Raw genomic sequence first — 16341 nt, 5'->3', positions numbered from 1 at the left:
GTAGGGTGACACACAAAGGCTCACAGCGTTAAAAAAAAGTTAAAGACATGTTAGGTTACTCTGAACCTGATAAGTGCAAATGCAAAACTGCAAACCAACAAACACTGATGATTAAGAAGACAGAAAAGAAGAAGAAAAGACACAGCTCTGCTACAGGCTTTCCTCTTATCTTTGTTTTTTTTCCTGTTAAATATTAAATAGTTGTGCTTCTTCAGGCCTCTAAAAATATTCCAATGAAAACGATGTGAGAAGGAAAAATCATTCTGTGGCAAGTGCACGCAGACATCCACAGCTGTGGAGAGAGGTCACAAGTGGACACTGCTTCATTTAACCAGTGTTAAAGGATTCTCCTTCTCCTTCATCTTTATAAAACAAAAATTTACAACATTACCCAGGCATTGTGTGTATAATCTGTTGTGCATTTGTTTGCTGAGATGTATTAGCTTAATGATTGCTATCAACAAAAATACGTCTAATAAGCCAACCGAAGGAAGGTTATTTGGAGTTTGTACTGCGTCTCGTAATCCAAAGGTGGCCGTCTCTGCAAGGGCAGTTTGTTCAGATCAATACATTAACTTAAAGCTTTGTTCAGTTTAAATAAAGGTGTTGACTTAGCAACTAAGCTGCTAACCAATTTACTAGACCTGCTGCTGAACTACCTGCATGATTGTAGGTAGTGTAATGACAATCATGATTGTAATAGCAAATAAGTCTAAGTTTGCTGAGACTGTGGATGACGGCAAAGGACGTTAATCAGTCAGCGTTACACCTCCCCATCTGCCTCGTAGTGCAAAGCTTTCAAATAAGTCTGCACTTTACCTGTATTGCGATGCCAGGTAATGTGACATGGCAGAAGTAACTCTTACCTGGTTTGGACCCTTCAGCCACAGAGCCGTTGTACACCTGGTTCTGAAACTCAGGTCTGTTGTCGTTCATGTCGATCACGTAGATGTACAGATCGATTGGATTCTCCACCTGGTTACCATTCATGTCCACTGCGTGGGCTCGCAGCTGTAAATATACATAAAAGCACAAAGGCAGAAAGGATCATCAGCACTGAATGCTGAACATTATCTTGAATGAATGTTCCAAATGTAGCTCAGCTGACAACAGGCTGCTGGACCGATCGATACGAGACTCTGCAGTCTGGTCTGGACTGGAACACACTCAGGACACGACACAACTTTGACTTTGTTAACTGGCAACTTCATTCAACTGGCAAATTTTCTGTTTCTTGTCTGCCAACGGGGCATGAGTATCCCATTGGTATCTTGGCAAGGACCACAACAACACAGAAAGGGGCAAAGTAGTGAAATGTTCCAGACACACAAACAACACCTATTTTGTTGTTAGCACAGCCAGAGGCCTAAAGAATATCAGATAGGTGTTGCTGTTCAAGCTGTGGCTTCTTTTTGTTCAGGGAGAATGTTTGTCTCGATTTATTTTGACGAAGCCAGCCATTTGGATAGATGTCTCTGAGTGATGAGCTTTTCCTTGACAATTCACGGTGTGAGAATAGAGAGAGCAAAGAGGCCGAGAATGAAAAAAAAAAAGGTGAAGGAAAAGGGCGAATGAGATGGGACGGAGAGGAGGAGACTTGTGCAAGTAAATGAGAGATGAAAACACAAAGAGGCAGTGTGGGGGTGTGGGGGCTTGAACAGGGAGGACTGACAAAAGCAATCATCATCTACAGTGGGATGTCTTAATCTCCACTGCTGCGGTTACACACCCTCTACTCCCCACCAATCCCCGCTAATGATATCTAACATAACGCAAAGCTTTGTAATAGCCCTGGAACCAAACTGGCACTGTTCACCGTGACTTACATCACTCTCATTCAATTGCGTAGAAATTCATATCCTCTGCAGAAATGTTATTCAATCACAGCTTGGCTTGGTAAGAGGAGAAGGGCTCTCATTCTGGCTAAAACTGACACGCCGGCAGCAAAATATTTTGCCTGCCACAGCACAGTCGAGGAGGATCTGCCTGCCAGCCGATTTACAGGAAGTCGTGATGTATTGTGGGGTGACATGAAAGATTGAATGGCGGCACCTGCCTTCACCGCAACAAAACTAATCATGTCTGCTTTTGTGTCTGCCTGTCAAGGATGTATCAAAACATGCCCAAACACACGCCCGCTTGAGCATTCGCACGCGCATCCAAACACCAATTCAGACACATGTTTATGCATATTAACATGGACACTGACACAGGCACACAGATACACACAGGGGAGACACACACAGCCAATCAAAAGAGCCCTCTTTATCCACTTAATGATCCTCAAGATGCTAGTTTTCCATTGGCTGAAGCACAGCAAACAAACACGGAGAGGAGACCCAACAAACAAACAAGCCCAATCTGTTTTCTCAGCTGTGAATGCTGCATGCTGAGGGATGTGTGACTGCTTCAGTGGATGGGCGTGTGTGTGTGTGTGTGTGTGTGTGTGTGTGTGTGAATGTGTGATAGTGTGCATTTTTGCTTTTGTTAATCTGTGTGTATTTGTGGTTACCTTGTGTGTCCTTTCTGACTGTGGATTTGTGGATGTGTGTACATTCTTGAATATTTTCTTATATTTCTATAGGTGTGTATGTCTGTATATTCACATCTGTGTGTGTGGGGGGGGGTATGTGTGTGTGTGTGTGTGCCCTACTGTGTCTGAGTCTGTTTGTGTGTGTCTGTGTTTGTGCGCTCTATGGAGGAACTGGAAATATGATCTGAACGCCTGGAGGAGTGTGTGTGCTGCGCAGACAAATGTATGCGTGTGAACCGACATCAGTATTCTGCAGGGTGAGCTTTACTATGACTGGACCAACCACAGAGGAGATATACAGTTTGTATTTGGCCCATTGGCCCCTTTACTCAATATATATATTCCTACTTGCACAGAACTTCCAGGAGACCCTTGACAATTTTGTACTGAATTGTGTGTGTGGTGCATTTTTCTTTCTCTGCCAAAATATTGTACATACCTATCTCCTCTATGTATGACTAGGGACATTTTCTAAACAAAATGCTGTTACTGTTATCACTTCTTGTGGCTTCATCATGGACTTTGGTGTGATTTAATGTACAACCCTACGAGCCATGCTGCTATAAGTTTTTTTTAATTTATATTTTTTAGCCAAGCTAGGGATGGCCTGTGCCAGTTAGTCCACCACGCAACTAGTCTGGGCTGAAATACCTCAACACCTATTTTATAAACTTTGAGATATTCAAGGTTCCTAGAAGATAAATTCTATTGACTTTAATGATCTTCTAATTTTTCTTCCAGTGCAACCAGCCAGTCACAGCTTACACTTATTTAGTGAAGTATCTCATCATCTGCTTGATGGATTGGCAAAAACATTTTGTAGGATACATCGTCCCCAGACAGACTATCCTAATGGCTTTAATGATCCTCTGCCTTTTCACCAAGAGTCACCATCAGCTCCAAATTAAAAATGTTTCTAATACTTTGGTTTATGAGCAACAGTCTCATCAGCCTCAGTCGTACTTTATTTTTAATGCTAATAAGCAAACATCAGTACACTAACACACTCAACTAACATCAGCATGCTAGCATACTAATGTTTACTGACTGCATTTAGCTCACAGCACCACTGTGCCTCATTACAGCCTCACAGAGCCACTAGCGTGGCTGATAGCCTCTTAGTTTTGTTCAATAAAAATAATCAACATAATTTTTCTTGTATTTTCAAAGTTTGAATGTTTTACATTTATTGGTGTTCATTTATGGCCAAATGAACGCAAATGTCCTACACCACTATTAGATCACCACTCAGATCACGATCTGAGCATCTGTGTAAAACACACGTAAACGGTCATTGTACACTAAATTACATGGATTCATGTAAACATATATATGAAAAAAAAAATCACAGACATTCTTATATTTGCTCAATTCTCCTTGTGCCCTGCTGACTCATAGTAGCTCTGTCTGACAAAACTGAAGCTCAGGCTAACACCCACTCTCCTCACCTCGCAGATCACTTCCCCCCGGTGCTAGTCTGAAACACAACAACAAAAAAAAAAAACAAAACAGCAGCCTCGTCTCTCTTTTCACTTGAACCCAAAACTAACAAGCAAAGTTTGGCCTGCGAGAGCATAGCAGTGCTGGGAACTTTCTGTCAAGTAAGGAAGGAAAGTAAGCAATGGACTAAATTTCCCCTGGGTCAAACATTGCCTACATTCTCCTACACTAAATCATACATCACATCACAAGCAGCATGGGTCCACGGGAGTCTAAATAGGAGCCGCATTCAACTTGAAGTGCCCTCAACCTAACATGCTGTTTTCACTACAGGCAGTGTCAAATAAGTACTGTTTACTGAGCGGCTGTCCTTTCCCAGGGACCAATAACCTACTTGCTTTATTGATCCCAGTTTGCTGGTTGAGTGCAAGTGCAGGTAACACAAATGCAGCAGTGTCCTGAGCCTGAACATAGAAAGTGAGGCAACAAGAGGCTCATCGAAAACTGAATGGAACACACATACATACACATACAAGTACGAGACAAACCAATAAAGAAGACAATCATCTAGAGCTTTGTGTTTGTTTATAGTCATTGTCCACACTGTGTATGTGTGAGTGCATGCATTGGTGTTTATAATGTGTGCATACTGCTGAGTGTGTGTGCTGACAGACACTGAAGAGATCCAATCTCCTTTATTCTATCCTTCCTCAGAGACAGGAGCAGGCTTCTGAATTAGCTCTATCGGCATCACAGCCATCTATCATGCTGACAGTCATGCGGGTGTTGTGAGTTTGACACCAGTGTTCACTGCAAGTGGGGGTGTTAGTCTTTGCTGATATACGCTGAAACCTGTAATGTGTGTATATTAACCAATGGCCTAGCATTAACACAAGTCTCATGTGGTCTGCATATTTAATTCACGCATCCACAGAGCTGTTTAACCTGAGATTCCAGAGGGGCCTGTCATGAACTCAACCCTCCAGCTTCTTGTGCGTGAGTGTGAGTGTGTGATGATGGGGAATCCTATGGGCCATGAGCTGGCTAACTCAACAGCTGTCAGCCTGCACCTTTCAACAGCACAGCTGTAGAATGCACAAGGTGAGAGTGCGACAATGCGTGGGGGAGGCAAAGTAAAATGGGGCAGTGGTACACAATGGAAAAGTGGGAGACACATACAGAGAGGAAGGAGAGAGCTGACTGTTGACAGAAACACACATTATATATCAATCAGAATTCAATGCATGTACACACGCGCACATTCACACACACACACACGCACACACACACACACACACACACACACACACACACACACACACACACACACACACAGCTTTGCAGACACACAAACGTGCACACGCCCTCGAAGCTGCACCTGCTCATTAGCTCTGATGGTAAGAACAAAGACAACAGTTTTCCTGCACTACACCTTGGTTCTCTCTCTCTTCCTCCCTGCTCTGTCCATCCTACGCTGCTCTGTACAGCTACACCTCAAACTAAATGACGGCTGAAGTGGCTTTGTGTTTTCTCAAGGCATTCTGCATTTCATAGCTGGCTTCAGTATCAATCAGAGCCCAGAGAGGCTGGTGTGAAGGCACTGTACAGAGGCTAACAGAAAAGCAAGTCCTCTGAATGCGCTCCGAGTTGTGGCTGTGTTTTGACAGACAAGCATTAGTGTTAGTATGAAAGTTAGATGGGGAAGTGAAAAGGTAAGGCACATTTCCACAGGGATAAGTGGAGCGTAAATGGAGCTAGAGGGGAAACAGAAAGTGACAAGACAGACAGTCATTTTGTCCTTACATGGAAGGAGGCTCTCTCCTCCCTGTCCAGAGGTTGGGTGACAAACATGTTGCCGCTGATGGGATCTATGTTGTAGATGCCACTCGGGGGCTGATCGGCACCCGCTCCTGTGATGCTGTAGCGGATGCCAACATCCTTATCCTGATCTGAGCGGATCTGAGGACACAGAAACAAAGAAACATGTTCAACAGAGAGGAAAATCCGGTTTTTAGTGCTGGTTTTTCAGGCTTTGGCTGTACAACGTGTTCAGAGAAAGGTAAGTGACATAAATTGTCAAAAACACACTGTGAAATAAAAAGTTTGAGAACATACTAAGAGTACACTGGATGCTTGATAGATAAATTGATGATAACATTTCCACTGCAAGATTTCTTTTGAGCGTACACTTTGAACCTACAGCCTGAAGGTGAAAATAGAAAATTGAACAATGTGCAGAGGGAAACAGATCCACTGTCATAGGATCTTGTTTAGTTTGATTTTGTTTTTTGTTGAGTTCTTGGTTTTGGTTGAGACCTTGAACAAGTGTAAAAGGACCTTACTGCCAGTTCTGAAGGTATTTCTGACGCCTGCCTGTCTGGGTGATATGAAACTGATTCATGCTCAACTATGTCTGACTAGAGTTCAATATCTCAATGTGCCTGTTCCATCTTCAACACTTGGCTGTTATTTCACACACCATTCAAAATGAGAAACAGTGATATATTTTACTTTGAACAGGTTTCAATATGAACGCCTCCACTGCCACAGGAATAAAAATATTAACACTTTTGCTCAGCACCTTGCTGACTTTAAAGAAGACAAAAGGAGACAGGACTGCAGTTTTTCTTCCTGTGGCATTGATTTTCAGTGGGCTCTAAGGATTTTACTGTGCCACTATACAACCCAGCAACATTAATGTGACATTAGCAAAAATGATGGGTCTGAAAGTGTTACCATTATTAAGTGGGCATACAAAGCCTCTCACCTCTGCACACAGGAATAGTTTGACATTTTAGGAAATGTGATTATTTGCTTTCTTTTTACCCAGAGTCAGAGAAGAAGATTGGTACCACTCTCATGCCTGTACGGTAAACATGAAGCAGCCGGTTAGCCAGGCTTCAAATCAAGAGAGAAAACTGGGAGATTAGCTGTTTCCCCCTGTTTCAGATATAAGAGATCAGTAGAAATTAGTAAGAAGAATTGGTCATCTTAGGACAAACAGTAAAACAGTAAACCACCACTAATAAATTCAGTCAGTAATTACATGGAACCTTACTTATTATATAGCCAAAGCCAATCAAATACAGCAAGGGATCCTGGATGAAGGTTCATCAATCTTGTGTGTCAAATATCCTCACATCATCTTTTCTCCAACCTTAACCTCAGGTTCTGAAACACGACACAGTGCTGACTATTTTTTTTTTTTTTTTTTTATTGGGACTGAACCATCACTATGGTTACAAGTCTGAGGGAATAATCACAGAGTCAAATGGAGAAAAAAGGAGCGGCTTGACTCTTTTTTTTCTCTCTCAATCTTTCTCTTCCCCTCCTATGCAATTTTCCTGGTCTGTGAGGCTGCAGATCATGCATGAAAATGAAATTACTTCATCCATTCAGCGGTGACGGCGGCTTCTGCATAAAACATCTCTCTGTTTGAACATGATACCCTCTCTCTTAATTTCCAACATGGTCTTCTCACACCCACAGTGTAGCACTCCACAGTGAGCTTTCACAGCCACAGTTTTCATTTCCCGAGCTCACGACACACAGGATCCATATGTGGATCTTGTAGGTTCCAGTGTAATGTAACGTACTGTTTAACTCCTATCAATCACTCAAGCTGTTGTACATACACTGGCATTTATGTTGATGTTGATATGTTGATGGCATACATCTAATCACTGTAGCATGACAATGATACTGTAAGACTAATTACGTTTATTATTCATGGCATCCACCGTCTGTCAATCAAAGCAGGATGAAACTATGGCATAAATAATAACATCATGTGATCACTGACCCTCATCATCAGTGTCATCTATTTGAATAACGGATAGATAATGTGGAGCAGAATGCAGATTATGCATTTCAGTAATGAGAACATGCCTGAGAAATCATCCATCTCATCTGTGAAGGAGACAAACATGTTTAGGCCTCATCGTTCAGAAAAGCAAGAAATGAACTGAGGCACACCGTGAAGAGTCCCATCTGCTTTAGCTGCAGGAACATGCAAAAAAAAAGAAAGCAAGAAAGAAAGCTCCACCACCCTGCATCTACTATTTCTGCATGTAAGTACTCCCTGGGTGCATAAGAGTCGGCTTGTGGCCATGTATGTGTGTGTAGTGAAGTGTTTGACAGGTAAGAGATTTTCTGTGTGCGCACCAAAGCGCGGATCAAAAGGACCAGCTCAGTTCAATAATTCACAAGGCCATCATGCCAGAGACACACATATGAAATTTTCACCTGCCATGGGTTTCTGATTCTGGATCCGGATGTATGCACAGTTGAGTCTCTGAGTCTCCGAGTGTGTGTGTGTGTGTGTGTGTGTGTGTTTATGTGAGATCTGTCTCTTCACTGGAACTTCAAAGCAGATCGTGTGTAGCTGGTGTAATAACCCCAAGAGTAGACAAAGGAGCTCTTACATGTCACGCAGCCTGTGGTTCCACGCCTGCTTAAAATTCCACATCAAGGCCACCTGAGACCTGATGTCACATTTGCCAGTGTCTCTTAATGAAGAGCCTTTATATCAATAAATTGAATAAATGAAGAAGCACGGCTTCTCAGAGTCATGGGAATCCCATGAGTGACAACTGCTCAATTGAGCCATTTGAATTGAATGCTAATGATGAAAGCTGGGATTTCTTTCCCTCTCTCCCTTTCTCTCTCTCACGCTCTCTATCTATCGCCATCTTTCATTCTCCCTCTTGCTTTAGTACCTCCTGGCAGATAGAATGGCTACTAATCACACTAAAAATAGCAGAGAGAGGCAGATGCAAAGGACTTAACTGGCTGTCTGTCTCCGTCAGATCAGACCAGACATCAGATAAGTGACCTATTTGTAGCTCTTTGAGAGTGATTTCCTTGATTACTGACAACCGCAGGGATCCTGTGGGACAAGCTATCAGCGTGAGAAGAAAGATGGAGAGGGATGGAGGCAGGGAAACACAGGGAGTGAAAGCAATAGGGAGTTGGGGAAAATTAGATGAAGAATTAGTGTTCTGTTAAAACTCCTCAGGGTGACGCAAGACACACAAACAGATAGAGGGAACGGAAAGGAATACATTTCCATTTATTGAGCATAGCGGCTGGCTGCCTAATTAGCGCACTGTGAAGTTTCACTCTGTCCAAATCTCATTAATTGATCCAACTGAAGGGTCTCCGGGGACTCCACAGATAAATTTGTTCATTCTGTGATTTAAACTGTACTAAACTTCCTTCCTTAGTTCCTTAGGTCTCACACCTATACCTGAACACCGCCCATGGACCAAACAACCAGCTTCCATTGGTCGCTGTGTGGCTTGTGACCCAGGCCTGCAGCAAGCTGGACTTAAAACAGCATGCAAGAAAGCACAAGCACAAGACTGTTTCAATTTTGTCAGTGTATATGCATTGACTCGGTTTGGTTTGATTTTGCATGTGACCAACTAACCTCTCTTTTATCCTGGCACCTTCATCCTACAAGAATTGGCCTTAATCACAGAAACACACACGTGGAGAGGAAACTCAAACCCCCCGCTTCACACACTGCTTCGTTTACCTCTCACAGACACCATGTGGTCCCAGCCGCCATTTTAAGCCAACCATTTTGCCCGTTCTCACACACACACACACACACACCTGTATACAGTACCATCTGTTAGACTAGATATTGTGGGTTTTCATTTTTGGTGTTTGTTAACTAAAAGCTTTTGAATAAACCTGGTTAATGCCTCCAACCTGCGCTCTGCAAAACTCCAAACTCTTCAACCTTTTTCTAGTTATTGATATGGTAATTTTGGTTGTAGTTACTAGTTAAATATTAATCAGATTTCCGAACTGATAGTATATTTTGTGAGATTGAATCAGTGAACCGGTTGTCCTTTCCTCTTTTTAAGGCTGGTGCCCTCGAGGTGGATTTAATGTAAATCCTTTTATTTAATGTAGTTATTAATTATTTGTTAGCTGAAAATTGATAAGCTATTATACTTACAAAAAGCTCTATGTTAATTCTCTGTTTGTTGGGCTTATTTCAGCACTTATCAGCGCAGCAAAACGAACAAAGCAGCGTTCAGCTCCACAAAGGACAAGCAAGTTCTTTTTCCAAAGCAGTATTTTGCTCCCAGGAAACAACAATCATTCAACCAGGAAGTCATTAAAGGACAGTGTCCTCCAGGCACCCATGGGATCATTAAGGGTTACTGTGTACTATGGGCTAATGTCATACAATAATGGGAATCTGTAGTTTACACTCTTTGATAGCCTCTTTTATGTCTCATCTTCGCTTCATGATTCAGGCCTGTGTTGCTGTACTTTGACTTCACACACATCTCTCTCTCTCTCTCTCTCTCTCTCTCTCTCTCTCTCTCTCTCTCTCTCTCTCTCTCTCTCTCTCTCCCTTTATTTTATAGCTCTTTATGGGCTCCGTCACCTCACTTTGCCTTTAAGGCACATCAAACACCCCCCACAGGTTATACAGGCACAAGAGCTGCACCAGGAGGCCAGGGGCTCATTCAGTACCACTCATTTATCCATATCTATTCTGTTTGGAGAAAAATATAAAATATTAAAATAAAAATTAACCTTTTAGACTGGGGAATGGTTTTTACATTACATCCCCTTAACCACTGATCTAATTTGCTTTAAAACAGATTTTGTTGAGTGTGTTTGTGAGAGTCAAAGGGTGCGTGCATGACAGTTTCTGATTGGGCACAAAAAATCTTTCATTTTTCTGCTTTTGTGCCACAGTATTGCACTTCACCCAACAGCTATGAGCCAATTTTACTGGCTATCACAAGGACTGACAATGTTTTCAGTGCTTAATTTGTAAATCAGGAAGTCCCAGAACACAGAGGCTGGTGAACACATCAAAAATCCATAGTGCCTGGAGCACATTGGACAACACTGTTAAACATAAAAACAAAACTAAACAAACTGTCAACACAAACAAAGAGTTATTTATTATTAATTCACATTTATTAATCAGAGCATTCATCAGAAGGGGGCACAGGGGGAGCTGCAGCTGTTTATGCTTTGCAGCTCGCTCTCTCATTGACTGTCCATTCACTTCCCATTTCCCTTGTCTCTAGGTCGGATTGCTTCCATGGGGTGAGGGATTAGGCCAACCACAAAAAGCAAGCAGGATATGACCTGCTGAATGACATGCTCTGTCTGTCTATCAATCTCCTCCACTCGGCTTCAGTGCCATGGACAGCGCCACATCTACATACGCACCCCCTAATTTAGCCAAACTCATTTCACCATCTCGCAGCACAAACGCCCACTCGCTCTGGGGCTTAGAGTAATCATATGCCAAAATATTTAGACACCAAAAAGCTTTAAACCATCAAACCACTTGCCAGCAAACAGACAACAACAACAACAAATTTACTCTACAGTTTGCATTAAGCTTTTCGTGTTATGAAATTTCCAATGAAATTATTTTCAACCAACGAAGGACATTATGCAAGATGAATGGTCTTTTTCTCTACATTCAAACTGATGCTGATTTGACTAGTTTTTTCTTTGACATTTGAAATGAAATCAAGTCTTACGTTGTTAGTATTACTTCACGGCAAATCATGTCAAGCTGGATCATATTAAAAGCAAACGTTCCCTTGCTGCCCTAAAAAAATGTGAGTTAACTGAAGTTGAGTAAACTTAAGATATGAGGTTAAATCAGTCATGCTGACAAATGTTTCGGACATTTTTGCCTTCCTTTTACATTTCTCAGTTTAAAGAGTCGGTTTTTCATTTGACATGGAGCTGCAGCTGTTGGAGCCCCTTTGAACCAGAGTCAGTACAAAGACAGCACACATGGCTGCTCCCAGTGACTTTGTTAAATTAGAAGCGTACACGGGGAAGGGGCTCGATTCAACACTGGCCTCCTTCATGGGTAGAACCGTTTTCATTATTATGAGAAGAAATAACCATGACTTACTTCAATATGCATTACAAACAGCAAGTTTCCATTATGAATATTTTCTTCAAATTACAAAAGAGAGGAGCCTCTGGAGAGTTTTAACTCTCAAACGATGCATGCAGAGAAGTCTAATATGCTGATGATGTTTCTTTGTAAATTTAACTTAATGAGTTGAGTGAGTCTGTTCCACTCATCATTTCAAGTCAAAATAGTTCAAGTCAGAACAACTTGTTTATAAGTTCTGAAGTCGCCTGAAAACTGAAAGTAGAAATCTGAATTAACTTGAAATCAACAAAACCTTGTATTGACTCATATATCAACATGAAAAGGCTAATTTCTAATTTCTTGGGCTTAGATAAAAGTATTTGAAATGATTTACCAAAAATCTGAGCATGTCTGCAAAGCTTCAGGGGGCTTGCACTGCTGCAATGTACATTGTTTTGCAGAGACTGTGTTTCCCTATTCTTTACAGTGCAGTGCAAAGCTACCACAACCCATAATCAAAACAGTTATGAGAATCAGACCTACAATAGTTAGAAATATACTGTAATCTTCCTATCAAAAACTGACTATTATTATCTATCAGAGGATAACATTCAATCTATATATTATTATTATTATTATTATTATTACATTATCTTATATTTGTCTTAATTTTTTGGCCTTGTGCTCTAATAATTGTGTTCTTCTTAGTCCCAAACCAATAAGATGTGTTTAACATATGCAGTAATGTATGAATAATAGTAAACAGAGAGAGAGCAACCTCAGCTATTTATATTACTTGAAAATGTCAGCGGTATGGAAAACACCTACAATACGGCGGGTATAACAGGTTATGAGGATTATAGTTATAGTTTGAATGTTTCAAAGATGGTTAATGTGCAGTAGGTAAATGCAGTAAAGTCAAATTATTGGTATTTAGGTGCTGAGATGCATTATGGGAGGAAGTGATGCCAGCCACACAGGCCACAGACAGCCTATGACTGAACCCTTCTGGCGGCCGCTCAGTCACGCTTTAGCTGTCAGCCATAATTAAGACAGCGGCTGCCAAATATCTGGATGCCTTTAATAGAAACCACTTACTGACTGGATGTCTCATAGACTCAGAAGCCTGTTCTCCTTTTAGACTCTGTCTCCCACTCTGAACTGTCTGAGCATGAGACATAATAATATGGTTATTTAGTGTTGATGAAAGCTTGATTTTGTATTTTTACTGTCCAAAATTTTAATAATGAGGCAAACTGCTCCAAGTCAGGATTGGTTTGAGGTGTTCTGTCTAAGCACCTGATGGTCATCTCTTCATGTAGAACCAGTTTAAGGAGAGCACTATCAGAAAATCTTTGACATTTTTGAATGGGGTTTAAGGTATAACTAAATCTAATTTGCTTCCTGATGCTCTTACGCTTCCCTCTTGAAATGACTCAGATTTCCCTCAAGTAGAGTGAATTTCCAGTAATTTCAGCTGCAAGCTTATATGTCTAATTTCTATTTGCTTTACTGCTCCTTTTTATGCTGCTGCCTGTCGACTTGGGGAATTGCTGGCAAGCTATTTAATGGTTTTTAAAATATGCTTTCAGCTTTTTTTTTAAATATTTCCATAGCAGATTCATAGCAGGTCTGGCACCTTAGCGAGTGGATTTAAAGGAAGAAAATTACACTATCATGCTGGAATAGACAACTGATTTTCCTATTTTGAGCAGTCTGACTTCAGTGTTGCTGCTGGGGTTAAAATATTCATATCTGACAATAAACCTCTGCAGTCGTGGGGATGCTGGAATAGCTGCTAACATGAGCCACTGTGAATGGGTGAATTGCTATGTTAAACAGCATTATCAAGAGGATCTGTGCATCTGAAAGCTACACAGCAATCCTTGAAAATAGCCTTGTTTGATAATGTCTCATCCCTCCCTGCTGTTATACAGTATCTGTTTTCTCTTTGTTGAACATGAGGGAAATGGCAAAACTACATGCTTTTTAACTTCCTCTTAAATTTCAGTTTTGCATTGCTTTGATCCCTCCTGCTGTGTGCTTGTCACTCTTCAAAGCTGATGTGCCCTACTTTTGATGGGGAAGAGGAATTCAAATAGTCTGATAGGCCATCCACACAAACATCCAACAAAATGACATAGGAGGAAATAGGAAGCAGAGGATGAAAGAAAAAGAAAGATGAGCTGACAAAATGGAAACAAGATTTCCAATTAGGGAAAATGTGGGACCTCAAGTTTTTGCCAGCCTTCAAACTTCCCTTCCTGCAAAACACGTCTAGGATTACCACCTCGTGGTAGTGTGCCTCCGCCAACCAGTCAAGTTGCAGATATGTAGTGAAAACTGAATTCTTGAGTTATCACCAAAAATGTGTTTTGCATGGTCAAAGTCACCTTGGCCTTTGACCTCTGGCCACCAAATTCTAATCAGTTCATCCTTGAAGTGGATGCTTGTGCCAGGTGTAATGAAATCCCCTCCAGCCGTTCCTGATATATCGTGTTCACAAGAATGGGGCAGACGTGAGGTCAAAGTGACCTTGATCTTTGACCTTTCACCACCAAAATCTAATCAGTTCATCCTTAAATCTAAGTGAAAGAGTAGATGGACGGATGGATGGACAACCTGAAAACATAATGCCTCCGGCCGTGGATGCCCCCGGAGCTGAGTGAAGAGTGCGTCGATAAAGAGCGGTAAAACCTGTCAGTTTAGTGGCATCATGAGAAGGGAATGGTGTGGAAGGTTTTAAAAATAGTCACATAGGAGGTCTGTGAGAGAGAAGCTGCAGAGAGCTCAGGTTTAATATCTCTCAAGTGAGAGTCACTGACAGCCACCGTCGCACACAGTTATCCCTGATACTCATAAAGACCAGCTGTGTCTGCAGCAGGCAGGCTAGTCCATCATGGGTCGGAAACTGAACGGGAAATAAACCAAGCTCCGTGCAGCTCCGAAATATGTTTCTTTTTTCTTTTCTTTCTGTCTTTTTTTTTTTTTTTTTTTTTACCTTATATGCCCTCCTTTTCACTTGGTGTGCTCTCCCATCCTGTCTGTTTGTTCTGTCGTATCAGTTTGTCTATCTCTCTCTGTCTCTCACTCTCCTGCGCTCCCTCCTCCCATTTCTCCCAGTGGGAAGGAAGCAGTGAGAGTCCCCATCAATACAAACGAGCAAGAGTCGCCACCTGAGGAAGGTTTGTCTGCTCTGGTACTGACACAGTTATTCAGCCATTCCTCTCCTCTTTCTAACACGGTCAATTGAATTGAATCCTTTGAGTTCCCAAGGCTTCCTGAGGTAATATTTCTGTGAAGTGGATTTGGATATAAAGACGATAGGGTAAGGTTTTTTTTTCTTGACAATTTAGAGAAACAAAGCAGAAACCTTTTGAGGTTATGCTTTTCTTCCTTCAGAGGAGCTGTTTTAATGTGATATATAAGAGGAAAAGACAATCCAGTTATAGGTGAGTGTGAAAAGAGGGAAGAAGCTTAGAGGAAAACATCTGAGAAAGCAGAGTTATTGTCAGGCAATATGTCTTTTTAATGAAGAGCAGAAAGCATTCTGAAAGCTGGCAGCATATCCAATAAATAACCTTCAAATGAAAGCGTTTGGCACTCTTTTAAAAAACAGATATGAAGTCTTTGGGGGAAGAGATATTTTTTAGTGCATATGGATCACAGATATCTGGAGGTTGTTTCTCATATTCTGACCGTGAACCTTACTGACATCTCTCTCTCTTACACTCAGATACCCTCCATCTCTGTCCTGTATGTCATTCATCGTTACCCGGAAGAGAAGGAGCGGTCCCGCAGCCTTAACGTTTTGTATCTGCTCAAAAATAGATTAGACGCTTTCTCGAGCGTGTGCACACGCACGTCACTGCCTCCACCTCAGACCATTAACCAGACAGAGGAATGAAATGTAGGCTTGGAAAAGGGGCAATTAGAGGGAGAACAAATATTAATGGAAGTTAAGAAGTGACTCACAAACCCAATTACGGCATTAGCCAGGCAATTTAGATGAGCTCTGCAAGAGGCGAGAATCCTGTTGAAATGTATCAGCGGTCTCTCTGCATTAACAATGGCATTAATTCTCCTGATTCACAGTGTGGGAGAAGAATAGAGCAAATACAGCCATTCTGTCTCCCTTAAAGAAAGAACCACATTCCCTAACTCTGAGATGGAAGTGGAGGAGGCAGAGGCTGACGTTCTTGTCCTACGTGCCCCAAAGAGGCCACAGACCCCTGGAGAGATTCAACTCGTTAAATAGCTCCATTCTCCCATTCTACCCAATACAGGACAATAGGTAAACCATACCACAGGTCTACCATGAACAGATAATTATAGTGAGGACATGGTGGGCTGCTGGAAGGCTGACTAAAGGGAAATAACAAGGCATACAGAGATAGATAGATATAGATTGCGTTATAGGTAGAGGGAGGGAACAGTGAGGAGCTTTCTGCTGCTCTTGCACATTTCCTCAACCACCTTCTGC

General features: G+C 41.7%; 1 protein-coding gene across 1 annotated transcript in view; it reads right to left on the bottom strand.

Annotated features, from left to right (window-relative positions):
• Positions 1 to 16341, bottom strand: part of cdh4 (cadherin 4, type 1, R-cadherin (retinal)) — a 201106-nt gene that overhangs the window by 41532 nt on the left and 143233 nt on the right. The window contains exons 6-7 of the mRNA XM_041035025.1: positions 5777 to 5932; positions 867 to 1011 (exon numbers count right to left, since the gene is read on the bottom strand). Coding sequence (XP_040890959.1) covers positions 867 to 1011; positions 5777 to 5932 — 301 coding nt within the window. The remainder of the gene's footprint in view (positions 1 to 866; positions 1012 to 5776; positions 5933 to 16341) is intronic.

The sequence above is a fragment of the Toxotes jaculatrix genome, chromosome 3 (genome assembly GCF_017976425.1).
Source record: "Toxotes jaculatrix isolate fToxJac2 chromosome 3, fToxJac2.pri, whole genome shotgun sequence".
NCBI classification, from domain to species: domain Eukaryota; kingdom Metazoa; phylum Chordata; class Actinopteri; family Toxotidae; genus Toxotes; species Toxotes jaculatrix.
This window is presented reverse-complemented; position numbering and strand designations above follow the sequence as displayed.